We start from the raw sequence: 27,445 nt of genomic DNA on the forward strand, positions 1-27,445 counted from the left end.
AGGTCGAGGGTCATGTCAGCCGGGTGTGCTCCTGGGGTTAGCCCGAGCTCTGAGAAACCGGGTCAGTGGCGCACGTCTGGGCTCCCACTTGAACGGGACTTCCCGTATGTTGGGGAATAGAGGGCAGGAGGCTGATCCCGAGTTTGAATCCAGCCTCAGGCACCGATTCCCTTAATTACTGTCTGCCTCAGTGTCTTCAGCTGTAAAATAGGGATATTTGCGCCTGCCTCCCAAGGCTGGGCCCCGAGTCCTGCTTGTTTCTTTTCTCCCTTTTTGCCAAGCCTCCTGTCAGGTGGTGAAAAAAATGCCGGACACCTGGCCCTTCCCCAAGGTCCCCTCAGCCCGGGACACTTCCTGTCTTCCCAGGCTCCCTTGTGGTCCTATCCAGGTCGCAGCTCCTCCAGAGCTTTGCCAGCCCTTGGCCCAGGGCCCGCCCTCCCTCTGACCGAGCCCCCTCGGGGTCTGAGCTGCCTGCTTGGGAGGGATTGAGTCAGGAAAGGGCTCGGCCTCTTGTTAGATCCCCTGTGCCTGGTGCACAGTAGGCGCTTACTTGGTGTGTGTTACTCATTCTCAGTGTGTGTTAGATTCAGTATGTGTCACACTCAGCGCGTGTTACTCAGTCACACTCAGTGTCACACTCAGTGCAAGTTAGTCGTCACACTGAGCGTGTCGTGGGTTCCCCCAGGATCTACCACGTTGATGATGCTCCTTCAGGAGCCGTCGATGGAGCTCTGGACTACAGCAAGGCCTCGCAGGTGGGTGACCGCTCTGCTCACTCAGTTTGAAGTAAGTCTCGTCGTGCAGTGATGGGGGCAGCTGGGGGTGCCATGGAGGGAGCCGGGCCCGAGTTCAGGACCCGCTACCCCCTCAGCAGCCCCAGACCCACAGGCCCGAGGCCTCTTGCAGCAAGGTGGCCCAGCCGGCCGGCACTGGGCAGCTAGAGGCCTTCTGGTCACCCCACGGAGGCAACTTTCCCCGGCCCTCCTGGCGCTGAAATCATTGTGGACAGCTTCCTGGAGTGATTTCACCTGTGGGCCTGGATGAGGGGAGGGGAGGGAATGAGGCTTTACAGAGTGCCTGCTGTGTGCCAGACAGGAAGCACTTCATAAGCATCCTCTCATTGGATCCTCACAACAACCTGGGAGACGAGCGTTATTACTGTGCCCATTTTACAGAGGAGACTGACACAGGCAGGCCAAGTAACCTTGCCAGGGTTGCACAGCCAGTTAAGTGAAGCGGAACTTGAACTCAGATCCTCCCGACTCCTGGCCTGTGGCGCCATTTAGCTGCTTGATGCCGTGGAGATCCCAAGCCTCCCCACTACTGCTTTCTCTGGCTGTTAGCTCCAGGGAAATAGAGGTTATCATGGCAGCCCTTCCCTCTGCCTTCTCATCTTTCCCCGGAAATCGTCCCCGTTAGCTCTTTAGAGCTTCCCACACAGCAAGGTCTTAGACACGTCCATCCCCAGCTGAATCCTTCCCCAGGTCACCCAGGCCCACTCTGGCTCTTCCCTGTCCCCCCGTTAGGTGACACATTCCCCGAAGGCAGGGTTAGCTTTGGTTCATCCTTGGGGACGGCAGTTGCCTAATAAATGCTCAGTGATCGACTCAGCCAATAACAGCATTTTGTGGATTTTAGGGCACCGAGGATCCCATTTGTGCTATAACCGCGTCGGATAAGACACTGATTGTGGTAAGTGCTGAACATTTTCTTTTGGGAGTAGTGTTTGAATCACCAAAACTAAGAAAAGCCTAAAACGTGGCACCGTAACCCGTTCTTCCGCGTTACACAAATTCTCACCCGTGGAAAGACGGGGAAAATCCAAACTTGAAAACATGTCCTGCCAGTCTTCATTGGGACCAGAAGCAGTTTGAGTCTGGGGGCCTGGCAGACTCTTAGGGGGATGGAATGTGGTGGGACTTGCCCCCTTGGGGAGCACGAAGCAGCTCGTAGAGAGCGGGAGGAGGGTTTTCCCTGCCCACTTCCCCACTGTGGGCGGCTGTGATGTCCTGGAGACGTGGCCCAGCCGCTCGTCTGGGTTCAGTGAGCCCGTGTGGTGGTGAATGACGGGTGAAGTCTGCCTCTGGCACCTCCCCCCTCCCATGGGCCTGCAGCCAAGGGGCATTGTGGAGATACCCAGGGTAGTACTAGGAAGCCCCGGCCTGGGATGTCCTGTGACGGAGTAGTGTGGTCGAGGGGCAGCAGGCGCTTGGGCCCAGGTGTCCATTTGCTGACTGACGTCGCGAGTGGGACAGTGGGGAGCTCGGGATCTGGTCTGTGCTCATCCTGCAGTGCCGCCCAGTTCCATTGAGCATTAATTAGTGTGCAGTCATGCAGGAGCCAATGCAACACCCGCTCCTCCGCCAGGAGCACCGCCGTCCGATTGGCGAGGTTCCAGCCAAGTGCTCAGAGTTCCCTCTCTGACCTCAGGGTTCCGACAGTGGGCAAGTGCTCGGCGGTCAGCCCGGCCCTCTGCGCCTGGGGAGGGGGCAGGGACCCAGGACCCCACCCTCATCCCGCTCTAGAAACAGGCTGAAGGTGGGGGCTGGGCTGGTTCCGGCTACAGACTTGACTTTCACCCCAAGTTCTGATTGGTGACGAGTGACTGGTTTACCAGTGAAAAAAGTGCTGGGCAGGTCACTTCACTCTGCCTCAGTTTCTTTCTCTGTAAAATGAGCAGGAGAAGAAAATGGCAAACTCTTCCAGCATCTCTTCCAAGAAAAGCCCAAAGGGGGTCACAGAGTCAGACACGACTGAAGTGATGAATAGCAGCAGCAAACGAGTCAACAAGGAGTCTTCGAGCTTAGTCCTGACCACGTCACCTCCTTGCTCCCTAAGCTCCCGTGACTCCCGGTGCCTCTCAGATGGAGTCCAGAGTCTGCCACCTGCCTGGTTGAGCCCTCTGCAGCCCAGACCCCCCCCCCTCCCTCTTCTTCCGCGTGCCCCCCCTCCCCCCCCCCCCCCCCCCCCCCCCAGTCTGCATCTGCTGCCCCTGCTGCTCCCTCTGTGGACCAGGCTGGGCCTTCACAGGGCTCTCGTACCACTCCCTACATGAGACCTCCCAGGGTCACTGGAGAACGTTGTCTTGGGGGAAGCTTTTAATAATGGAAACAGGAAAAGGTGTAGACAAGACCCCACAGGACCCGCAAATCAGTCAACACAACCCGTCTCTCTGTAATTTTTCAGGGTCGTGAATCTGGCACCATTCAGAGATACAGTCTACCCAACGTTGGTTTGATTCAAAAATACTCCCTTCTGTCTCGAGCTTACCAGTTGTCTTTGAATTGCAACTCCAGGTGAGTGTTTTTATCCATTTCCAAAAGCGAGTTTGACTTGGAAAGGAGCCTTTATCTCACTTAAGGCAATTGGAGTCATTTTCTAAAATTTGGGTATTCACATAGCAAGGTACATTATTAGGCAAACAAGTTTGGTCTAGTGGGGAGGTACAGGGTGGGGCCATATTCCATTTGGTACAGAGCTCTCATTTCTGATGCACACTTTGTGCGATAAACATTTCAGGATAACTTGGTTTGTGTGTGTGTGATTCCATCGCTAAAAGAAATTGGTTTTATAGATGGAATCATCATGAACCTTGAACAACATGTAGCCAAGTTTTTAAAGTAGGATTTATGAAAATTGGTGTTGGGAAAACCACTAATGATGGCAGAGCTCCTTTGCCTTCTTTCTTGAGTTTTCTGAAGAGCGCCAGCTGATGCTTTCTGAAAGTGCTAACGGTGACTTTTCCATCGGTGTTCTCTCTTCCTTCCCAAATTCTCAGCCGTCTCGCCATCATCGATATTTCTGGTGTTCTTACTTTCTTTGACCTGGACGCTCGAGTGACAGATAGCACGGGGCAGCAGTTGATAGGCGAGCAATTGAAACTGGAGCGCAAAGATGTCTGGGATATGAAATGGGCCAAAGATAATCCGGATTTGTTTGCAATGATGGAAAAAACAAGAATGTATGTTTTCAGAAACTTGGATCCTGAGGTAAAAATAAGGAAGAGGGGGAGGGAGCGAGTTGGAGTCTGGACTCCTTCCTGCTGTTTGGCTGGAGGTTGCCAGGTGCTCCGAGGCGTGGGGTCCTGAGCATAAATGGAGAATATCCCTGTGATTTATGTGTGTGCTTTTGGGTTGTTTTAAAATGGCATTTACTTCATGACATTTTCTCCTCCTCCTCCTCCTCCTCCTCCTCCTTTCCCCCCCTTCCCTGTAAGTCTTTCCTTATAACATAGGTTAAAAAAAAAAAAAAAAAAAACTCTCACCAGTAAAAGAAATCTTTCTGTACCACCGAGTCTGACGTGGTATACCCATCCACATCCCTGGCCCTTTGCCCTGGCAGTGAAGGGAGGATGTGTTTTCTCAACTCTTCCCCAGGGCCTCATGGAGTCATGGCACCGACAGGGCTTCCTTTTGTTGGGATATTCTTGCCCTTTATCTCATCATCATGTGTGCTATTTTTCTGGGGCAACACCTATTTTTAATTCCTTCAGATATCCTCGACTTTCTCTGAAAGCAGTTCTGAAAAGAACCTACAATAAATATACTGATGGAGAAGTGAGGGACTTTGGGACAGGTTGAGACAAACTTTTTTCAGATGTGGTCAATAGAGGACTCGCACTCACACTTGCACTCAGACACACACACACACACACACACACACACACACACACACACAAACACACACACACACAATCAGGGATAGGTAAAACCTTCCTCAGGAACAAGAGTGTTTCTCAGGGAGCTTTGTAGAAAGGCGGCTTTCTGGGGCATGAGCTTCAGGTCAGGCTCTGGCTCCCTCAGACTTTGGGAGGGAGGGGGGTTTCCTGTCCCCTGACCACTGTCTGGACTCTCGCTGGCACAGACGGGGCTGGGGGCTTTCCGTGGGCGCTGGCTGCTCGTGTCCCTCCTCCCCACCTTGTTGACATTTCAGGCACATCTTCATGGGGGGCCGTGCCCTGTGACCACCAGATGAAGTGCTTGTTCTTGAATCTTTGAGCTCAGAGCTCCTCCAGACTCAGTCTTTCCTTGATTTGCACATGAAACTTTCTCCAGAAATGACTAGGCAAGGTGGGGGTGCTTGGTCCTGAGCTTTTTTTGACTAACAAGGAAAATTTCCACTGAGGATTGAGGAAATGGTGTTTCTGTTTTCCTGAGGAAAAGATGAAGACGTAGCGCTTGTGACCTCCCATTGAAATCCCCTTGGTTGCTCTTGAGCTTAGCCTGTTCCTCCTCTGGCCCCTTCTAGGGGCTGATCGGGTTTTCTTGGTTTCCCAGCCCTTCTGCTGCTGCTCCAGAAGTCTCACCTGGCCCATTGCTCCGAGTCAGGGATGCCTGGGAGATGTCTGCAGCAGCCGGTTGGGAGGGAGGTTCTGGGGGGTCACCGAGTGGCCCAATGTGGCTGTGGCTCGGAGGCCCAGTGCTGTCCCCAAGCGGAGGCCTGTGTGAGGTGTCCTCCTCCCTCTCCTGCAGCCGCCTTGTTCTTGTTCTAGCCCAGCCTGCCATCTCTGCTCTTCCCTCCCATGGGCTTGCCCACGTTGTCTCCTACTCCCTAGTTTCCTTTACCATCACAGAACCCCAAATAAAACTGGGCAGGGGGAGCGGGCCTTGGGATGTGTGTGTGCGCCGTGCCCAGGAGAGCCACTGGCTGCTCGATTTTCCGTTTTCTCCAGAGGAGTCATTCCTGTTTGTGTGTCTCCATCTTACTATCGTGCAGCCTCTTTGAGGAGAAATCGAGGGATTTTGGCAACGTTTCCTCCAAGAATTTAAGCACTTGGATCATTTAAAAAATTTTGGTGAAAAGTTCAGACCCGGTGGAGCTCAGGTGGCCCGGTTCTCCTCACTTTGAGTAACTCTCCGCCTTGGAGAGCGCATAGAGCCCCACTTGCTAATTTTCACCAAACCAAACCCACATTAACTATCCCTCCCTGGGGCTGCTTGGTTTTAATGAGCTTTTCTGGCTTTCTTCCTCATGACAGGCAGGTTTTCCCTTTGTGCATTCTGAGGGACTAACTTCCAGAGAGAACCCTATTAAAGCATTTCTTTCTTTTAAAAAAATTTTTTTAATAGCTTTTTATTTATAAGACATCTGCATGGGTAATTTTCCAGCACTGAACCTTGCAAAACCTTCTGTTCCAACTTTTCCCCCCAGATGGCAGGTTGACCAATACATGGTAAATATGTTAAAGTATATGTTAAATCCAATATATGGATACATATTTAACCAGTTATCTTGCTGCACGAGAAAGATCAGATTTAGAAAGAAGGTTAAAAAAAACCTGAGAAAGAAAACAAAATGCAAGTAAACAATAACAGAAAGCGTGGAAGAAGCATTTCTTATTTGTTGTTATTTTGCGGCACTGCAATGGCCGCTAGGATCATGTGGCCGTGACCCCAGTGGCCGTGACCCCAGCGCCCGTAACACTTGGAATCTTAGCTTTTGATCCTAGTATGGGACAGATTTGGTGGCCAACGGTCAGGTGGCTGCATGGCCACATGGTCGCATGGCCACGTGGTCACCCGGCCACGAGCCTTTTGGGCTTTTGGGGCTTTTACACATTGAGTGTCATCCCATTTCAGGGCCACGTTTGCTTTGCTTGCTGTTGGATTTGTTTGCTTTTTGCCTGATGCGCCCGTGCAAAGGAGACTTCTCCCTTTGGCTGGAGGGAGAGCCCCTGAAAAGCCTCAAGGGGCGGTTTTAAGCACAGGGAGCTTAGACTTGAAACATGAAGAAAACCTTGTGTAAGTTAAAAACCAAATTTGTTTTGTTTTTCCAAGGAACCCATTCAGACTTCTGGATATATTTGCAACTTTGAAGATTTGGAAATTAAGTCCGTTCTCTTGGATGATATATTGAAGGTGACGTGTCTTTAACATGTTTGTTCTCCACTCACTGTCTGACTGGAGAAGGTCATACCCAAAGTTGGCGTCTCTTTGGCGGGTTCCCTTCCGGTGTCACGAGCGGCCTGCTCCTCCTCCCGGTCACCACCCAACAGCAGCCGGAGGCTTCCCAGTGCCTGGGCTTTGCCTTAGAACCCTAAGCTCAGACCCTGGCACTTTGGTCCCTGGGTGGGGGGCGTGGGGGCAGTGGTCTTGCTGCCAGGCCATCCCTTTCCTTTGCCCAAGTCCATGTTGACTTTAGAGCAGGAGGTCTCCAAGGGCCCAGGGCTGAGTGGGGCGTCCCTTCCCTGGGCCCCTGCAGGCCCTTTCCCTTGTTTGAAAACACCAGGCATGGGTCAGCTTTGAGGAGGCTCTTGGGAATTCCCAATGTGGTTTTCTCATTTTAGAATCCTGATCACCCCAACAAGGATTACATCATTAACTTTGAGATCCGGTCCCTACGAGACAGTCGAGCGCTGATAGAGAAGGTCGGCATTGAGGACGCTTCCCAGTTCATTGAGGACAATCCCCACCCCCGGCTTTGGTGAGAGCCCAGCCCAGTCCCTGGGCACGGGGGCTGCGGTGGGAGGGGGAGAGAAGAGGCCTTTGGCTCTCGATCCTTCTCCTTGTCTCAGTGGTCTTTGGGTGGCCGAGGGCAGAGGGCCATTTGAGCCTCCCCACAGTCTCTGGAGGGAGGGGAAGCCCCAGGGTCAGAGCCCAGGCTCCGTTCAGGGGCTGCTGAGAGGGCTCATCCCCTGCTTTGGGTGGCTCTGAACAGGCGCCTACTGGCCGAGGCCGCCCTGCAAAAGCTGGACCTGCAGATGGCCGAGCAGGCCTTCGTGCGCTGCAAAGACTACCAGGGCATCAAGTTCGTGAAGCGGCTCGGGAACCTGCAGAGCGAGGCCATGAAGCAGTGCGAGGTGGCCGCCTACTTCGGCCGCTTCGAGGAGGCCGAGAGGATGTACCTGGACATGGACAGGAGGTGAGCTGGGCCGGGCTGGCCCCCGGGGGCCCGAGGGCATGTCACCAATCATCGCCTGCTCCCCCTTCTCCAATCATCGCCCGCTCCTCCTTCTCCTCTACCGGAGCCTTCAGGCTCACTTCTGAGCTTCCTGGCCAGCTTCCCAGGCCCGTGGGCTGACCTTCAAGGCCACTCAGGCCTGTGCTAACCTACCTCTTCTTTTTAATTCACTTCAAAAAGTCTGAACTTAACATTAAACACCAAGGTCATCTCCATAGTCAGAGTCAGAGAGAGATGTTGGATACAGGCAGTTGGCATGCATATATTAGGCACCTACTGTGTGCTAGGCTCTGTGCTGAGTCCTGAAGATGCAAATTGAGGTAAACACAGCGCTGGTCCTTCCTGCTTATATTCAGTGGGGAGATCTCTCTGAACTCACCACCTACATCCGTAATGACTTAAATCGATGTCTGTACAGAGGAAAAAAACAAAGAGAAAAGCCAACGAACTACTGCAACAGACTACTGACCTTGACTAGTCATTCATCAATTATATGAAACTTAGGTCTTTATGTGAAATCTTTGTATCCATAGTTAGTATTGTTTGAAATTCAGAGATGTCAGATACAGGCAGTTGACATGCATATATTAAGTACCTACTGTATGCTAGGCACTGTTCTGAGTCCTAAAGATTTATAGATAGATAAAAATAGTGCTGGTCCTTCACATTGATATTCTAGTGGGGAGATATCTCTGAAATCATCTGCTCTATGTAGAGAGCAGATGAAAAGTACCTGAAGAGTAGCAGAGAAAACACATCTCTTCCTGGAACTTATTTATCTTTTACAAATTAAGATCACAGACCTTTACAAGAAAGGACGACAAAAGTTTGGTTCTTCGGGCGTCCCACGGAGCAGATTTAAATTCTCTGATGACGTGCGTCAGAGGCAGAATGCTCCCCGTGCCAGATTAAGCACGTGGTGACGTTTCGGGGTCTCCCCAGTTGTAGTGTACGCCGGGTCTTGCTGTTGTTTGTAGGGACCTGGCCATCGGCCTTCGGCTGAAATTGGGAGATTGGTTCCGAGTCCTGCAGTTACTGAAGACGGGGTCCGGCGACGCTGATGACAGCCTCCTCGAACAAGCCCACAATGCCATCGGAGACTACTTTGCTGATCGACAAAAATGGTATCTGTGTGGAGCTGCCCAAAGGATGGGAGATGGGGGCTGCCATTTGTAGAGGATGTAGCAGGGCTGCCAGGGGGCACAGGGTGAAGGGCCTGGAGGCAGGAAGATCCAGGCATCAGTAAAATGGGGCTCGCCTTCCACCGTCTCCCAAGCCTTTGACAGATCCTGTCTTTGCATGTGACAGAACGCCAGGAAGGAGTGTGTGCCCTGGGGTCACTTAGACTTTTCCAAAAGCTCATGAGTTTTGGAAGATTGGACTGAGTCCTCAATACCTCAGAGCAAGGTTTCTTTGTGGGATTCATTCTCAGTGGGGAAAAGTTTGCTTTTCCTTCCAGGAATCCCCAGCCACTTCCTTTGTGAGGGTTTCCTTTGGACCATTTACTTATGTTTAGTAGTGGAGACACAGTTGTGGTGGGATCAGGCCACTGGCCCACTTAATCATTGAGGGCTCCCAGCTGGCCATTCTGGCATGGAGCCCTGGCCCATGAGCCCTCGTCCTTTGTCTGCACAGGTTGAACGCTGTCCAGTACTATGTGCAAGGTCGGAACCAGGAGCGCTTGGCCGAGTGTTACTACATGTTGGAAGACTATGAGGGTCTCGAGAACCTGGCCAACTCCCTGCCGGAGAACAACAAGCTGCTTCCTGTGAGTGTTCTCAGGCGGGGCCGGGGCCCTTCGCCAGGTAGGAGAGCTTTGGCTCTGGCAGAGCATTTACCAAAGCTCCCGAGAGCAGGCAGTTCTTTTTTTTCCCAATGGCATTTTATTTTTCCAAATACATGCTAAGACAATTTTCACCATTCACCCTTGCAAAAACCTTGTGTTCCAGATTTTTCTCCTCCCTGACTCCTCCTCAAGACAATATGTAATCCTATGTAGGTTAAATAGGTGCAATTCTTCTGTACATATTTCCATATTTGTCAGATCAAATATCAGATCAAAAGGGAGAAAAACCATGAGAAGGGAAAAAAAAAACCCATAAACAACAACAAAAGGGAAAATACTATGTTGTGGTCCTCACTCAGGATATAGGCGGCTCTCTCCATCACGTCTGTTGGAATTGGCCTGAATCACCTCATTGTTGTTGAGACTCGTGTCCATCAGAATTGATCATCATATAATCTTGTTATTGCCATGTACGGTGATCCCCTGGTTCTGCTCATTTCACTCAGCATCGCTTCCTGGAAGTCTCTCCAGGCCTCTCTGAAATCATCCTGCTGATCGTTTCTTATAGAACAATAATATTCCATAACATTCATATACCACAATTTACTCAGCCATTCACCAACTGATGGGCAGCCACTCGGTTTCCGGTTCTTGCTTCTACAAAAAGGGCAGCCACAACCATCCTTGCAATATGGATCCTTTCCCCTTTTTTATGATCTCTTTGGGGTATGGGTCCAGTAGAGACAGGAACAGGTATTTCTTATAGGTTGCTTGCAGACAGGGGGAGTCCTAGTCTATCCATGACCTCTTGGTCTCTGGGATCCTTGTCTGGGTCTGGCAATTTGAGCAGCTGTGTGTGTTTGGAAGAGATGCAAAAATGCATTGGGGTGATTTTTGGGGGTGCATCATGATGACATCCTGGATACTTGTCCTGGGAATAGAGAGGTCAGCTGGGCACATGGAGGGGCTGCCCTTTCCCTGTGATCCATTTGTGCTTACCACCTGGTGGCTGGAATTGACCGATCAGTGTGGCTGACCATTCTAGAGTGTGCCTTCGTGGCTCAGTGTTAACCCTAAGCAGTTTCTCTATCTCCTTCTCCCATTTATTCCACTACAATTTTTGATCATCAAGCTGAATGAGGAGACCTAGTTATCATGTACTGGAGGGTAGGATCCCTTCCACCTCTAAATTGGTGGTCCCTGAGTTGTATAGACATGTCCACAGGGAATGACCAAAGGACGTTTCTTGTTCTGCTAAGGGCAGGGCTGCCTCCATCAGTGAACTGTGGCTCAGCACGCTAGAAGGATGGGTCAGCTCCCTGTCCCTCCACTTCATGTCAGAAAAGTTTTCAGGGACCTGGTCAGGTGACTCGACAAGACCCCGATTTCAGCAGTCACATATGACACTTTGGTTTATGTTGTGGCTGCAGGAGATTGCCCAGATGTTTGTGAGGGTCGGGATGTGTGAGCAGGCTGTGACCGCCTTTTTGAAGTGTAACCAACCCAAAGCAGCTGTGGATACCTGTGTGCACCTGAACCAGGTAAGGCATCGGGCTACTTGTGGAGGGTCTTCAGGTCTGCTCGCATGTTTCACTGGGGCCCAGGATTGGACTATTGCCGACAAGAGGGGGTACTTGATCCAGTGAAGCAGGCAGGTCTTCAGGGAACAGCTGAATTCTTGGGTCAGCCACTAGTTGTGAGGAATCTCTGCAGATCTGGGGAAGCCAGCTGGGACCTCCTGGGGAGAACCAGGTTTCTGTGCATGTGTCCCAGGGTCGAATCATCTTGGAAGAAAGAAAAGGGAACCTTGTAGAGGGCTGAAACTCTTGATTCGATGCACTGAGGTCAGGACAGCCAAGCACTTGAGACTACTGATTGGACAATACTCCATGGGCATATGCTTGGAAAATGGCCCTTCCACTATTCTGTGCTGGCTCAATTATTGGTGTATACAGAGAATTATAGGAGGGACTAGGGGTGGAGGAAGACTAGCTAGGGTCACTTTGGCTGTGGACGAGGAAGAAGGCGGTTGTGGAGATGCTGCTTCCATCCCCTTCACTTCTACCCCTAAAGACCAAGAATAAAGATTCAGGACTTTTGCTTATCCTGACTCCAGTTGATTCTAAAGTATCCTGGGTGCTAGTGCGTTCGTCACATTGAATCTGTTTTGTGTCTGTAAGGAATTCTAGTGAGTAAGGAATATCCAGGGAGTCTTAGCCATGTCTTTTGTGTAACTTCTCTTCGCTGAGAACATGAGAACAAGCTTGCCGTTACCTGACAGAATTCCAGGAAAACATAAAGGAAGGAAGGCCGGACTTGCTTGTATGTTACTCCGGGAGTGTTCTTCATTGCAGGTCTGTGTTTACCCTGGAAACCTGGCCACTTCCTTGAGGAAACACAGTCCTCCAAAAGCAATGAACAAACATTCTCCTTGGTGGCCTCTTGGGAGGGAGTGCCCTGGACCCGGGAGGCTGCTCTATTTCAGGAGCCATGTGTCAGCTGAGAGTACTCAGGGTAGCGCCTTCTTTGTCATAAAAACCCCTTACTGGAAAGGATTTGGGCTAGGAGATCTGGTACAGATTTGCAAATGGCTCCCGTTTGAGACACTGAATAGCTGTGAGTCCTCCCAGCCAAGGAATCCAGATATTGGTGCTTCCTCGGGGCGGCGATGACGGATGCTGTCTGTTGTTTTTGTTGGTTTGTTGCGGTGGCCACTGTGTGTGCGTTACTTTTTGTTTCCTCCTTTTTTGTGTCTTATTTAAATCAAGGTTCTAAGAAGTAAAAATACTTGTATCCACCCCGTTTAAGACTATGCCTCTTGATTAATCTTACAGAGCCTCAAGTAGAAGTTTACAAAGATTACTTGGTCCTCAAACAACACCTCCTAGCGGTGGAGGGGAGACCATCTCCAAATAAGCTCCATCTCTCCTGTCCCCGCATGCTGTGTGCATGTATGCACTCATGTGCATGCTTGTGTGTATGTGTGTTGTGCATATGTGTGTATGTGTGTGTTCCCAGGGGAGCTGGGATTCCAGAAAGCCAGTGGGCGGCTCACCCAGTCTTGTCCTCTCGGTTTGAGGCGCCTGTTTTCGCTCCCACCAGAGGCCTTTTCTCCCCTCCCCAGCCCTACCCCCTGAGGTGACTTTGCACCGATTTTCTAGCTCTCCTGTTTGTACTTCTCTTGGTCCGTGTTGTTTCTCCCACATAGAAGGTAAATGCGCTGAAGGCAGGTCCTGGGGCTCCGGCTCATAACCTGATTCCTGTGTATAGAAGGCACTTGTTGAATTGGGCTGAATGTTAGTCTGGTTGCTTTGTGTTCAGAAATCATTTCACCATTTTCTGCATTTTATCAGGAACTTGTTTGTCTTTCTCTTTGGTCACAGCCTGGGGAGGGAGCTGTGGGCACTTGATATCTGTTGTCTGTTTCTTTTCCCTTTATAGTGGGTCTGTTTGATGTAGAAAGATTTGAAATGGGATAAATGAACACACTGGATTTTGGCGGGAGGGATCTGTTACCAGCTTATAGAATAGGATTGTAGTGTGTAAATACATTTTTATGGAGAAGAAAATGCTGCCGTCATTACAAAAACAAAGTCGATGAGCTACACACAGTTCTCACCAGAAAGAGCACTCCTAGCTTGACTGTGTGAAAACATCACTTTGTTTCCTTGTGTTTGGTGCTGATTGAGAACTGAGAGGGGAGTGTTGCTGTAGGTGTGGAACCTCCCGTTTTACACACACAAGGTGTTCCACAGCCACAGATTAAAGCTGCAGGACATCCTGTACTTTTGAGGTATAGCCACAAGAAATGTGGCTCCCGGGAGTCTACCCTGTTTCCTTCAGATGCCCTGGTCTGGCTTTCCCTTGTTGCCTGTTTGAACAGGGCACTGGCATCCTGGCCCATCACACTCTCGTTTTCCTGAAAGTCTATTTTGTATAGTGGCTGGAAAACCAAATGTCATGGCTTCTCGTGTGTCTCCTCAGTGGAACAAAGCTGTTGAGCTGGCTAAAAATCATAACATGAAGGAAATCGGGTCCTTGCTGGCTCGGTACGCGTCTCATCTGCTGGAAAAGAACAAGACTCTGGACGCCATAGAACTCTACCGGAAAGCCAATTACTTCTTCGATGCAGCTAAACTCATGTTCAAGGTATGGCCACTCCCTCTCAGAAAGCCTGTCCTGGATCGTGGGGGGTGGAGCACAAGCCTAACTCCTCCTGGGAAGATCAGCCGATCAGAGGGATCACAAGGCCACCTGCCTTTGGACCCCTCTTGGGGCTGGCTTTCTGGTCCATAGGAAGAGGAGGGCGGATGGGAGCATTGCTGTGGACCCACCAAGGGAATTGCTCATTTGGCTGAAGCTGGCATTTGGCTGGAGGAGAAAGTTCCCAGTCACCCTCTGGGAGCTTTCTTTGAGGGCAGTAACTGTTGTGAGATCTTCTCTGTGGGGTCTGAAAACAGCAGGGCATCTGTGGCGGGGCTCCCAGAGGAGCTAGCCCCTTGTTTGTTCTAAGATTGCAGATGAAGAGGCCAAGAAAAGGACCAAGCCTTTACGGGTTAAGAAGCTCTACGTGCTTTCGGCTCTTCTCATAGAGCAGTACCATGAGCAGATGAAGAATGCCCAGAGGGGAAAGGTTAAAGGGAAGAGTTCGGAGGTGAGAGATCACACCCTCTTCCTGTTATGGAGATTGGGCTTTGGTGGCATTGATGGGGATGGCTGTCTTTGGCTCACTGCTTTACTGTCTTTAAAAATGTCATTGTTGAAATGAGTGCTTTTTAAACATACAGCATAGCTATGTTTCCTTAGAACAAGTATCTTATTTTCATGGGTGTAAACATCTTTTAGCAAATAGATCCCTTTGAAACAACGTACCTAGGATTTCAAAATAATGCCATGTAACCATGTGTGGTATAATGGAAAACTTGATTTCTAATGAAAAGTTTCTAAAATGATCCATTCTCTCTCCTTGGGGCCCAGCATGTTGCTGCTTGACCCTCAGGTATAAACCTCTGAAACTTTTTTTTAAAAGCAATTTCTCCTTCATCCCCAAGAACCTAAAACCAAATCTAGGTCCAAACCATAATTGCTTAGCTAATGCACATAGATTCATAGGTGAGGAAGCCAGTTCATTTTGGAAATGGGAGTAGCTGGTGGGGCCGCAAGGCCAGAGCAACAGCCTCAAGTTAGGAGACCTGAGTTCAAGCCCAACCTCAATCACTTTTAAACTCTGTGTCTCTGAGGTTTTTTTTGGCCTCAGTTTCTTCTGTAAACAGGAATAATAACAGCTACTTCAGGAGGTCATTGTGAGCATAAAGAACTTAGCAGAGTGTCTGATTGAGGGAGCTCCATATAAATCCTTATTCCCTTCCTTTCTCTTCTACCTGAAATACCTCTGAATTTATCTCTTTTTAATTTAATCGTATTTTATTTTTCCTAGTTACACGTAAAGACCGTCGACAGCATTTAATTTTTGAAAGATTTTGAGTTCCAGATTGTTTCCCCCTCTCTCCCCCCTTTCCAAGATGGCAAGCAATCTTATATAGGTTAAACCTGTGCAATTGGGTAAAACGTAGTTCCACACCTAACTTCTCTGTCATGAAAGTTGGAAAAGCTCAGCTGAGCCTCATTCTCAGGGTCGGAGATCTGGTATCAGAACCAAGAAGGCCCGACTCCATCGGCTGTGCTGGGGTGGGGGCAGTTCATCTGGTCTCTGGATCAGGGTCCTTGGAGACTGTGACTTGCACGAGAACCACAATACTGTATTTCGGTTCGCCTGGGGCCGGATGGCTGACGTCCTGCTGCTAACAATTCCCTCTCTTCCTGGGCCTAAGAGGTTTTCCACCACTTTTAACTTTAAAAACCAACTTGGCCTGAACTTTGGGACTTCTGATTGGCTTATTCCAAAGTTTGCTCTTGGTCCGCCGGGGCCTTAGTCCCTGGAGGCCAATGTGGGGCTCTCTGCTTGCAGGCCACCTCCGCCTTAGCCGGCTTGCTGGAGGAGGAGGTTCTGTCTTCGGCTAATCGGTTCACGGACAACGCCTGGAGAGGGGCCGAAGCTTACCACTTCTTCATCCTCGCGCAGAGACAGCTGTACGAGGGCTATGTTGACACGGCTCTGAAAACAGGTGAGTGCTGTTTAGGACAAGGAGGTGACTGGCTTCAGATCAGTTAGTTGTTGAATCTGGGATGTGCTGAGGCAGAGTGCTGTTACAGTGACTATACTAGTGTTGTTTTATTCACAGAAAATACAAAGGGGCAAAGTGTGCTTGGGAAGCTCTTGTCTGAAATCCTTTGGGCCCCATTCCCTGGGAGGGCCAGCCAGGGACCAGGAGAGAATAGGGAATGGCTCAGGGAGGCTTGCCTTGCATGGGCAGCCAGACCAAAAAGACATAGATTGTTGATGGTAATCTGGTTGTAAAATGCAGTGTGTTCATCATTGTTGGGCCTATTTATCTTATTTGTTAAATAAGTAATTTGATGGCCCTATAATCCACAGGAGGTGAATCACCAAGGTCTGCCTAACCAACCATTTGGTTGGTTTTCTGATTGATGCAGGGGTGAAATTTGCCATCAGCTTAGTACCTCCCGATAGCTAATTCTCTTCTACTGACAACTTACCTAGGCCTTTCTTGATCGCTGTTTGTGGCTACCTTTCTTGTATTTTTATTCACAAAGCAGATAATCTGCTCACATAATTCCTATGTATCTTGTAGTGAGGGCTCTTTCATTTGACACTTTCTGGAGGGGATCTGTGGGCTCTTTCATTTAACACTTTTGTTATTGCTGGTGGTGATGGTGATATGTGTGTGTTCAGAATTTTTGGACAGTTTTCTTAGATTTCCTACCTTTGTGTATTCAGAGTTTTTTGGTCATATTTTTCCGGGGGAACCTATAATCCTCAAATTGTCTCAATACATGCCGTCTGTCAGATCAATTACTTTGTGCTTGTATGGAGATCACATTTGCATTTAGAAGTTCCAGACTGTCCATTACTACTGTGTATTTACATTCCTAATCTGTTGTTTTCTCTCTCTCTCTCTCTCTCTCTCTCTCTCTCTCTCTCTCTTTTGGTGTTATTTTCTAACTTGGATTCAAATTTTTTATTCTAACAATTACTTGTGCAGGGCCGGCTATAAATTCTCTCCCAGGTGTCCTTTTTTCTGCTAATTCATTCAGGGACAGCATCCTCAGGTTGCTCTCACCAGCCTCAACATCGGGTTGATTACTTTTCCTGTCTTGCAGTATTTATTCATAAATGTCTGGATTCATTTCCATGTGTGGGGACCATCTTCCTTTCTTTTAATATCTTCCCTGTTGATTTGTCTTTAATTGAGTTTTTTTCCTCTTCTAGTCTTGGGTAATCTCAGTCTTTTGCCCCTACATTCCCTCTGCAGCCCATCCTACCTTGACCCTCTGGGGTCAGTCTCTCTTCTGTGGAATAATCATTCTTGGGTTGGCTTGGCACGCGTGTACTTTGGACTATCTGGATCACATTCATTAGGTGCCAGTTGGGCTCCAGTTTGTCAGATATGGGGCTGAGAAGCCCCCAAGGAGTGCGTGTGTAGGCCAGGCTGGCCCCAGCCCCCTTGTTCTTGGGTATCCCATGTGTCCATGATCTCATACTGAGCTGCCCACAAGGCTTGTCCAGCAGGACAATTTTGAATTGTCCTCTGCTTCCCAAAGGGTCTCCACCGTGGGGCAGCCCTGTTGGAACTGTAGCAGCTGGGGTGGGGGGCCTTCGAGTACAGGCACATAGTGATATAGAATTGCTTAGTAAAATCCTCCAAGTTTCGCGTTGCTTCTGAGAAAGCAGCACAGAGAATGCCAGCGCGTGTAGGTCAGGTGTGTGTCTGTCCGGGTGCGCATCCACACGTGTAGTTGGGTCCGCCTCCATCCTCCTCCTGCTCGTCTCTAAGGTATCGCCCATTGGGCAGCACCCTCCCCCTAGCGTCTGTCCCAGGCCCCCCATGATGGGCCCCCGCTTTCCCAAACCCAGTCTTGCCTGCCTTGGCCTCCTAGCTCTCCACCTGCGGGACTACGAGGACATCATCCCGGCCGTGGAGATCTACTCGCTGCTGGCTCTGTGTGGCTGTGCCAGCCGGGCCTTTGGGACCTGCTCCAAAGCCTTCATTAAGCTGGAGTCCCTGGAGACGCTGACTACGGAGCAGAAGCAGCAGTACGAGGACCTGGCTCTGGAGATCTTCACCAAGCACACGCCGAAGGATAACCGCAAGTCGGAGCTGGACAGTCTCCTGGAGGGGTGAGTGGGGCCTTTGACTCTAGGACCCAGGCCAGGAGTCACAGGCGTGACCCCAGAATGGACCTCCAGAGTTCTCTTGCATGATCCAAGGGCCGGGGGCTGGTTCAGGCTCAGAATTGGAGACTTTGACTTTCCTCTCTCCTTCTTGCAGTGGGGAAGGGAAGCTCCCGACGTGTGTGGCGACAGGAAGCCCCATCATGGAGTACCAGTTCTGGATGTGTAACGTGTGCAAACACTGCGTCCTGGCCCAGGAGATCAGCAACTATAACTTCTGCCCCTTGTGCCACAGCTCGGTGGGGTAGCAGCTGGTGCAGGGGTCGGGGGCCCCCAGGGGCCCAGTCCTGAGCCGCGAGTGTGAACAAGAGGAGATGCCCTCTCTCTCTGGGCCCAGGTGTCTGTTCTGTTTTGGGAAAACAACAAGGGAAGAAGCATCCAGCCTCTATTGGATGAGGACGTGCTTGAAATGCGGAGTCCAAATGCAGCTCCACTTGTGTCTGAACGATTCTGGGACCTCTAGGACTTAAGATTTTCTTTCCTGATCTGGCTCAATGTCTGTCTTTCATCACCGTGAGGCAGCGATGTCCCCCCAGAAGGGCTGGGTGCCTTCTCTGTTCTCCAGCCTCGTCCTTGGAGACTGTGTGCTCTGGACGGCCTCTGGATTCCAGAACAAAGGGGCCGACTGGGGAGGTCAGGAGTTACCCAGCTCTGTTCTAAGATCAGAGATCTTGCATTTTTATACAGCAGTTCCTCTTTTATGGAAAAAATAAATTAGTCACTCAAATGACTTGTCTTTGTGTGAAGCTGCGTGTCACATTCAGCCAAACATGGAGAAGTCGCCTCCTACGACACAGGGAATCCCTCCTGTCTCGGGGGCAGGCTGTGAGAACATGGGGAGGCATCGGGTCGTCTGGGCTCCCAGACTCCTCAGACAGTGGCCCAGAATGGCCTTGTCAGGAGGGAGGCCAGCCCCAAGCCAACCTGGGGCTCCCTGATCCAGGAGAGGGCCGAGTTCCCACATAGCCAAGTCAAAGTGTGGCTTCTGCTTGGGGGAGATAAAGGCTCCAGCTTTGTTAGTGCCCACGAACCTGCATAATGTGGTGGCTGAAGGAAGGGCCCTCATTTGTTACAAACAGGGTGCGAGTCCTGGGGGATCAGAACCCCCAGGGGGGACATTCTATCACCCACACCTGGTGGTGAGTGAGGAGGGGCCTGGGCACTCCAGGAAGAGTGAGTGGGGCCACAGGACAGGAGACCGAGATGCTCCCTCCAGGAGGGATGGCCGCTGGACTTGTTCCTGTAGGGGCGGGGGCTGGGGAGTGGCTGGCCTGGGCAGGGAGGGGGAAGTGGGTACTGGGATGCTTTCCATAATCTGTGATTTCCTCCAGATCTCAAGCCCCTCTCACCAGCAATCCCCCATCTTCCCCAAACCAACAAGCATCTAGTAGGGCCTGGCACAGAGCCCGGATGGGGATGGAGGTGGGTGAGGGGGCATCATACCAACCACACGTGGGGGAGTTTGAGGGGTGGGGGGCTGGGGCGCCTCTGAGGCAGCCCTTTGCACGCGGGGAGGGGGCGCTTTCTGGGCGGGGAGGGGGCACCCCATGTGCTGAGACCCAGATGGAGGGGGATATGGACAGCAAGGAAGGCAGTTTGGCTCCTGTGTGCGTGTGTGTGCCGTGCACGTGTGCGGGGAGGCCCACGATGCGCCTGCGCAGGTTGGGAAGAGCTGCGGGTGCCCAATGAAGGCGCCTGTGGAGGGTCCGAAGAGCACTGGGGAGCACCGCGGTTTGGGGGGGGTGGCAGCCTGAGATCTGTCACTGGGACCCAGACACCCCGAGGCGGCCACGTTCTGACAGGGGCCGGGGAGGGATGAGGGGGGACAGGGCGCCAAGCCTGGCCCTCGGCGGCACCGTCACCCCCGGGCCTCAGGGCCGCAGATGCGGGAGGATGCCCCGGGGGTCCCGGCCCGCCCCTCCCCGCCCGGGTTCCGGACTCCTTGGCTGCTGAGAACCCTCAGGCCAGGGGATGGGAAAACAGGCGGCCGGGCCTGCGGGGGCCAAAGGCGGGAAGGCCGCGGATGGAGCGCCACGGCAGGGGCCGAGCGGCACCGGGGGAGGGGCCGGGCGCCCTCCTCTCCCACCTCCCCTTCGCAGCCCCCGCCGATCCGCGCCTGCAGCGACCTTTCCTGGGAAGGGAGTCTAACCCCAACCCTAATCATTCACTTGGTTTAGGCATGTATGGGAGCGGCTGAGATCTCTCCTCTCATTGGTGGGCTCTGAGGCGGCGGCTGAGATCTCTCTTCTCATTGGTGGGCTCTGAGGCGGCGGCTCTGAAGTCTCTTATCATTGGTGGGCTCCGGGGCGGCGGCTGAGATCTCTCTTCTCATTGGTGGGCTCTGAGGCGGCGGCTCTGAAGTCTCCTCTCATTGGTGGGCTCTGAGGCGGCGGCTGAGATCTCTCTTCTCATTGGTGGGCTCCGGGGCGGCGGCTGAGATCTCTCCTCTCATTGGTGGACTCCGGGGCTGCCCCGACCCGACAGCGGGTGTCTCACGGAGGGAGCTTTCCTCCCCGGGTCCTCATCCCCTGCTCTCTAGAGGGGCTCTCCCTTCCAGAAGGACCCCTCGTCCGCCCCAAGGCCTCCCTTCCCCAGCTGAGGCTCCCCAAAGGCCCGTCAGCTACGGGCTCCCACGGGTAGGACATCGCGGGGGGACGTCGCCACCTGCTGGTCGGTCACCCACACGGTTGTCTTTTCTCCGGAGAAGGCGCCCCTCCGCGGGGGAGTCCGAAATAATGAGGAGCGGGGGAAGGGCACACTCCGCCCCCGCAGTCAGGTCGCAGGCCGCCGCTCCAGGGCCGCGGTGGCGGCGGGGACGGGGCGCGACGTCTCACAGGGAGCGGGAGACTGTGTCCCCTCCCGAGACTCTCCCGTCCCCGCTAACTGGCGGCCTCGTTCTCAGGCCCGGCGCCGATTGGACGCGCCTCACGTCAGGAAGCCGGCTCCCGTTCGAGCTCCAAACTCGGCTCTTCCCCGGGCCTTCGCTTAATGGTCGATGGAGCTCACTCATCCCGCCTCCAGGGACAAGCGGCCAATCGAGTGCCGAGACAATGTTAGGGCTCGCGTGCCGTGATGCTTACGGTGGCCGGGACGGACGCCCGCCAAACATCGCGAGAATAACGCAGCTTCTCCTATTGGACGCGCCCCGGCCCGGCCCCGTCCTCGCCTCCAAAAGCGGAAAAGCTTGGATGCTATGGCCGGGCGTTCGCCCCTCAGCGGCGATGGGCCTCTGGCCGAGGCCCACGCGCACTTCTTGCGGGGCGAACACGACCAGGCCGAGGCACTCTATTCGGCCTACATTCGCCAGTGCGCCTGCGCAGACGGGGGACCGCGCACCGCCCCGTGAGTCTCGCGGGAGCTGAGCGCCCTCCGGGGAGGGGGAAGGTTAGGGATGGACAGGACGGACGGGGAAACTGAGGCAGGCTGGGCCTCGGTCTGAGCCTTTCCCCGTTTTACATGGTGGGAAACGGAGGCTCCGCAGCCAGGAGACCCCGCTTCCGCCCGGCCTCGGACCCTGTCCCCGGCCGCCTCAGGCTCCTGGTCTGCGGAATGGGCGTGGGCAGGCCCGGCTTTGGGGGCGGGGGCGCAGAGCGAGCTCTGGCCTCGGAGACCGAAGGCTGTGAAGCGCCCCTCCCCCCTCGTGCTTTGTCCTGCCCCCGAGTCAGCCGGAGCCGAGTTCAGATCCAGCCTCAGAAACGCCGCCGGATGTAGTGCGGGCCCCGCCCCCTCCCGGCAGTATGAGACTGTCTCCCCTGTAGCGTTCCCCTCCCCCGGGGCGCGCCGGCCACCAGGGCAGCAGTGACCCCGCAAACACAGAATTACGTGCCGGCGGGGAGAGTCGGGAGGTGCCGAGACCCTCCCCCCCCCCGCCCCCCACGGGCCCTGAGCAGCCCCAGAGCGCCAGATCCCAGCCGGGGCCCACGGAGACAGCGGGGGCGGGGACTCTGGGGCCGCGGGGGACACGAGATGTCGAGAACCCCCGGCCCTAAGCAGCCCCAGAGCGCCCCGGGACTGAGCGACTGAGCTGCCTCCTGCCGAGCCCGGGCCGGGCCTGAGCTCCGCTCGCTTAGCCAGCCCTTGTCAGACCCCGGCCGGTGACAGCCGGGGGGGGGTGTCTCAGGGCCCCCCGGGGTTCCGGGGCCGCGGGGAAGGACGCGCTCCTGTGCGCGAGACTTCCCAGGGGGTGGCGATTGGCCTTCCGGGCGGATGAGCTTTAGTGAGGCCGGCGGGGCTGCTTCTGCATCCGTGCGCCACGGGCCTGGCCTGCGCGGTCTGTGCTGCGGCCCGCGCCGCCGCCCGCCCCGGGGAAGGAGCCTCCCGGGTTGTCCCGTTTGTTCCGAGTTTTCTCTCCGCGTAAAGCAGGTCCGTGAAAGAGCCGGGGAAGACGAGCGGCGGGATCCCCGGCGTCTGACGTGATTCACTTCCAACCTCGGCCCCTTGCTGGCGCCCTGCGCAGGCGGAGGTGGCCCCGGGCGGGCGGAGCGAAGGGCGGGCGGGCGGAGCGCGGGGCTAACCCGCCGGCTTCCCGTTCTGTGTTCAAGCCCGCGCTCCCGGGAGGACCTGGCCGCCGCCTACAACAACAGGGGCCAGATCAAGTACCTCCGCGTGGACTTTGACGACGCCGTGGCCGACTACACGGCCGCCATCGCCGCGCTGCCCCAGTACGAGGTCCCCTACTACAACCGAGGCCTGATATCCTACAGGATGGGTGAGGAGGCGCTTGGTTCTCCACGTCCCGGCCCAGACGGACGCAGGGGGGGAGGTGCTCGGCCCCAGGGAGGTTGCGGGCAGGAGGGGCCCCGGGGCAGGAGGGGCCCCGACCTCAGCGGCTCCCGGCCTCGGTGCTCCTCAGTGCCAGAGAAAGCGGGTCCTGAGCGAGCCCCCGGGGCCCGGGGCGAGGGGAGGAGAAGGCCTCGAGGCCTTCGGAGGGGGCAGGTTCGGCGCGCGCCGCTTCCTGAGTCCTTCTCGCGATCCGAGGGCCTGCGCATTTAGGGCTCAGAATGGGTCAGACAGTGGGGAGCAGCGCGGCCCCGCTTCTTAGAAGAGGGCGGTTCCTTGCGGGGAAGGTCAGGAAGAGCCGAGGCAGGAGCCTGGCTTCCAGAACTCGCTGGGCGGGAGGGTGAACGCCCGCCGCCGGCTTTCTTGTTGTGCTGCAGGACAATTTGACGAAGCTGTGGAAGATTTCCAGAAAGTGTTAGACTTGAATCCTGGCTTTCGAGATGCTTCGCTGAGCTTAAAACAGACGCTTCTAGATAAGGAAGAAAAACAAAAGAGGAATTGTTAAAAACTCTCCCCAAATTAAACATTGTTGGCTTTTTTCCCTTCTAATGGCTTGGAGTTTGTTTGTTATTGACTAAAGCAGCAGGTCCTTGGAGATGTTCCATTCCCGTTTAAGATCAAGAAGCGCTTGATAAGTGGGTGGCAGCGAGGAGGGGCCTTTGGCCTGGGCCTTTGGGTGGAGGCTCCGGGGGCCCGGAGGCGGAGGACAATTTTCAGTGCCCTTGTTACAGGGTGATTTTTAAGAGTTTGAGTGTTTGAATTGGTAAAACTGTGTTTTGTGATTGAGATTTACAGATGCTACTCTCTGTGGTAGGTCTGTGATAAAAGGAAATTTATTGGGTATTAAAAAAGATCTGTATTTCTCAAGGGGGTATCATTCCTCACGTGGTTACTGTCACATGGTACTTTGTACGCGGACCGGCCCAGAGGGGCGAGGCCGCGGTCCCCATAGTCTGCAGTGACAGAGGCTGGCGGAGGCTTGTCCGGATAGTTTGAGAATAGAAAATCAAAATACAGTCTCCTGTAGGTCCGAAAACAGGAGTGGGGAAGCTCCGCCCTGAGTTTCTGCTGGATGTTTAAGGAAAACAGACTCAAACAGGACTTCTTAATGGGGGTCCATGAATTTGTGAGCTTTTACAAAAGTATTTTTGGGCAGCTGGATGGCGTAGGGGAGAGAGCACCGGCCCGGAGTCAGGAGGACACTTCTAGCTGTGTTACCCTGGGCAATTGCCTCGTCAGAAAATACAAAACAAGATAAAAATCTATTTGGATGCTTGTTAAACTTTTCAGATTGAAAAAAACATAACACGATTTGAAGAAGGGGTTTCAGGCCTTCACCAGCTTGCCAGGGGGCCATCCCACATCTAAAGCCCCCTTGCTGGTGTTTTGGGGACTTTGATGCTTTTCCAACACTATCCTCTCAGTGAGAGACTTTTGCTCGTAGGGTGGAGGTCTAAACACTGAGCAGTGGGGGGGCCTCAGATAGGTATGAACCTGCCTGCCCCTCCCCCTAGTTCTGGGCCTGGGTCTGAGCTGGGTCTGTTGTAGAACGAACAGAGGTCTGAGCTGAGAAGCCGCTGGCCAGCCCAGCTTTAAAGAGGAGGGGTCTTATCCTGGGCTCTGGTGGGGGGGAGAGCAGCTGGCCAGCCCGGCTTTAGAGAGGAGGGGTCTCATCCTGGGCTCTGGGGGGAGAGGGGGGAGAGCACCTGGCCAGCCCGGCTTTAGAGAGGAGGGGTCTCATCCTGGGCTCCAAGGGTGGGGGGGGGGGAAGAGCAGCTGGCTCCCCCGTCAGACACAGTGACCGGCCACCTTCACACGAGTGGAGTCATTTGATGGAAGCAGTGGCTCTCCAAGCGGGTGATCTCACGGAGAGGCGAGAGCGGCGGCCACGTTTGTGGTTCATAAATAAGGCCTGGCAAAGTCAGTGGAGAACTTGGGCTACGGGTTTGTCGAGTGAGAGGAAATTAAGTTTGATGGTCTCCCAAACTGCATTTGGGTGGATGTATTTTTAGAATTAGTCATTTTTCCAGGATGACATCTTTCCAGGTTTTATGTTGGGGGAAATATTTTTAAGTTGCATTAGTGGGTTAGGAAAAAACCACTCGACAAACTTCATATTTCAAAAATATCATTTATTTAAACTTGCAGACTTTGGGAGAACTCAAGGTCCCTTCCACGCACAAAAACAGAACTCTTAAAAAGCCTAGTTCTGTCCCCCGTCTTTATTCTAGGCAGATCAGATGCAGGAGTGGGGTTTTTAAAAAACGAGGGGTATACTTGGGGGCGTTTTTGCCAGAAAGAAATGCTTGAAGCTTTTTTTGTGTGAAAGGATGTACTTAGTCCTTTCAGAACTTCAAGCTTTACAAGTTCACATTCTGCTGCTAATGACCTGACTTAACATTTTATGTTCGAATTTTTAATTTTTAATTATAAGGGAAACAAATGAAGACATGTAAAGTAGCTCCTGTTTGAGTTTCGAGAAAAAAAAAAAAAAGATTTTTATGTGGTTCTTTAGAACAAAGATTCTTAAACTGTGGGTCGTGACCCCATATGGGGTCGTGTAACCGAATATGGGGGTCTCAAAATGAGGATTTCTCAGTAACTGTCTGACTTGTGTACCTATTTTATATATCCCTATACCAGGGATGATGTAAAAGGTACTGGTGAAAAGGGTTCATGAGTGGAAGAAATTTAAGAAGCCCTGCCTTAGGTTAAGAAGTTAACTTGTCTGGCTGCAGAGATTGATTCTGCAAGGACCCCGCACCTCCGGGCTAGGCCACAGGACACCCCCCTCCCCTGCACCTTTAGGGTTCCATAGTACTCCAGACCTAGGCTTGTGGAGCTGGCGGCACCCCAGAAGTGGGTGATTCAAGGTGGGCCAGTCAGTTTGTTTCCCCCGGCCCCCACAGCCTAGTTGGGGGTGGCCTCCCCATCTCTCCTGCCAGTCCCAGCCTCACTGTTCCCGGGCTGTCCCCGAACCACTCTCCTGATTCCATCCACACCAGAACCGGGCTCTACAGAACCACAAGCCCGTGACGAGAATTGGGTCCAGCCTTCTTGGCTTTGGGGCCGGCAGTTGTCCCCAGACTCCTGTGGTCCCTCTGGTGCCTCGGGCTGGGCTGCCGTGAGGGAGGGCTTGTTCCCGTTTTCTTGTCTGTTCTGCCGGGCTCTGCAGGGTGGTGGGTCGGGTGGCGGCATCCTGCCAGTCAGGAAGCCCCTGACTGAGGGAGCAGCTCCTTCTGACTAAAGGGCTGCCCAGGGCCCGGAGCTGTGGATGCCTGGGAAAGCGCCATGGCCAGTTTTGTTTTCTTCTTCTGACAGACATCCCTCTTTGGGGGGCACAAGGAGGGCCAGCCCCAGGCCCAGGAGGGCCGGGAGGCCAGAGCCGGGCCTGGCAGAGGAAGCCGTTCCCTGAATGAGAACAGAGAATCTCAATGTTGAGTGGGACCTTAGAACATAGAACCTGGAATATCAGGATCTTAGAACACAGAACCTGGAAGGTTATGTCCTTAGAACAGAGAATATCAGAGCTGAATTGGACCTTAGAACACAGAACCTGGAATATCAGAACCTTAGAACATAGAACCTGGAATATTATATCCTTAGAACAGAGAATGTCAGAGCTGAGTGGGACCTTAGAACACAGAACCTGGAATGTTAGGACCTTAGAACAGAAAGCGTCAGAGTTGGGAGGGACTTTAGGACAGAGGACACAGAATATTGGGAGCTGGGAGATGTAAGAACATGGACTGTCAGAACTAGGAGATCCCTCCCAGATCCTCTGAGATCCCTCAGAGACCCCTCAGAGACAGTCTTGTTCGTTTTTTCATGGGATTTGGGATGAGACTGAGGCTTCCACAGGGCAAAGGGAACTAATGGAGCTCTTGGGCTGGCCTCAGGCTTGCGAGTCTGCAGGCCTAGGGCCCTTCCTCCCCCTGGGCCTCAGTTTCCCCACATGTACAGTGAGGGCGTTTGACAGCTCTGCCTTTTTGCAGGGAGACCCTCTGCGGGGCCCGGAGCTGGGTTGGGGCTGGCCCCGGGGGCCCGGGCACTGGCTGTCCCCTGGCCCCCTCCTGCTGCCCGTGCCAGGCTCTGAGCCTGAGGTCTCTGCCACGTGCAGAGGGTGGTCAGTCCCGGGCGACACTTTCTGACTTGTCCAGTGGGTGTCTCCCTTTCTCCGTGAGTGGGAGAGCTGGGCTGGGCCTTGTGTTCCCGGCCAGGGAAGGTCCTCAGCAGAGACTGCGGGAGGAGGGGCGCCTTCCTGCAGCCCCATTTGTCTCCCCAAAGCCATCCGGGCCACTCAGAGCACAGGCCACCTGCATTTTGGCCAGACAAGGCTCCTCTCTATAAAAAAGTACCCAAGACAGCATGGCAGGGGAGGGCCGGGCAGGGGTTTGGGGGGCTTCAATTGGATCCCTTAGGGACGTGGGCTTGATGGCTGGGAGGGCCTTGGAGAACACCTATTACCTCATTTTATAGAGGAGAAAACAGAAAGAGACAGAGAGAGAGAGAAAGAGAGATGGAGGGAGACAGAGAGAGAGAAAGAGAGATGGAGAGAGACAGAGAGAGAGAAAGAGAGATGGAGAGAGACAGAGAGAGAGGAGAAGGAAAAAGAAGAGGGGAGGATGGGGGGAGAGACAGAGAGACAGAGAGAGACAGAGACAGAG

The 27,445-nt window shown here is 53.3% G+C and overlaps 2 protein-coding genes across 3 annotated transcripts in view; both read left to right on the top strand.

Annotated features, from left to right (window-relative positions):
* WDR35 (WD repeat domain 35) overlaps positions 1–18,694 on the top strand; it is a 45,972-nt gene extending 27,278 nt beyond the window's left edge. The window contains exons 13-27 of one of the 2 annotated variants that reach the window (XM_031949594.1): positions 686–755; positions 1,639–1,692; positions 3,187–3,296; positions 3,779–3,989; positions 6,777–6,857; positions 7,286–7,422; positions 7,657–7,860; positions 8,877–9,023; positions 9,535–9,667; positions 11,116–11,226; positions 13,670–13,834; positions 14,199–14,339; positions 15,654–15,810; positions 17,705–17,945; positions 18,097–18,247. In XM_031949594.1, the coding sequence (XP_031805454.1) occupies positions 686–755; positions 1,639–1,692; positions 3,187–3,296; positions 3,779–3,989; positions 6,777–6,857; positions 7,286–7,422; positions 7,657–7,860; positions 8,877–9,023; positions 9,535–9,667; positions 11,116–11,226; positions 13,670–13,834; positions 14,199–14,339; positions 15,654–15,810; positions 17,705–17,945; positions 18,097–18,247 (2,113 nt within the window). Of the gene's footprint in view, positions 1–685; positions 756–1,638; positions 1,693–3,186; positions 3,297–3,778; positions 3,990–6,776; positions 6,858–7,285; positions 7,423–7,656; positions 7,861–8,876; positions 9,024–9,534; positions 9,668–11,115; positions 11,227–13,669; positions 13,835–14,198; positions 14,340–15,653; positions 15,811–17,704; positions 17,946–18,096 lie in introns of both variants that reach the window. The other variant, XM_031949593.1, reaches the window with a different exon arrangement.
* Positions 18,695–20,401: 1,707 nt separating this feature from the next.
* TTC32 (tetratricopeptide repeat domain 32) lies at positions 20,402–23,327 on the top strand. Its single transcript, XM_031949597.1, has 3 exons — positions 20,402–21,341; positions 22,541–22,707; positions 23,156–23,327. The coding sequence occupies exons 1-3, from the start codon at positions 21,193–21,195 to the stop codon at positions 23,281–23,283; spliced, it is 444 nt and encodes a 147-aa protein (XP_031805457.1). The 5' UTR covers positions 20,402–21,192; the 3' UTR covers positions 23,284–23,327.
* The last annotated feature ends 4,118 nt before the right edge of the window (positions 23,328–27,445 follow it).

This window comes from Sarcophilus harrisii, chromosome 2 (genome assembly GCF_902635505.1).
Source record: "Sarcophilus harrisii chromosome 2, mSarHar1.11, whole genome shotgun sequence".
NCBI lineage: Eukaryota > Metazoa > Chordata > Mammalia > Dasyuromorphia > Dasyuridae > Sarcophilus > Sarcophilus harrisii.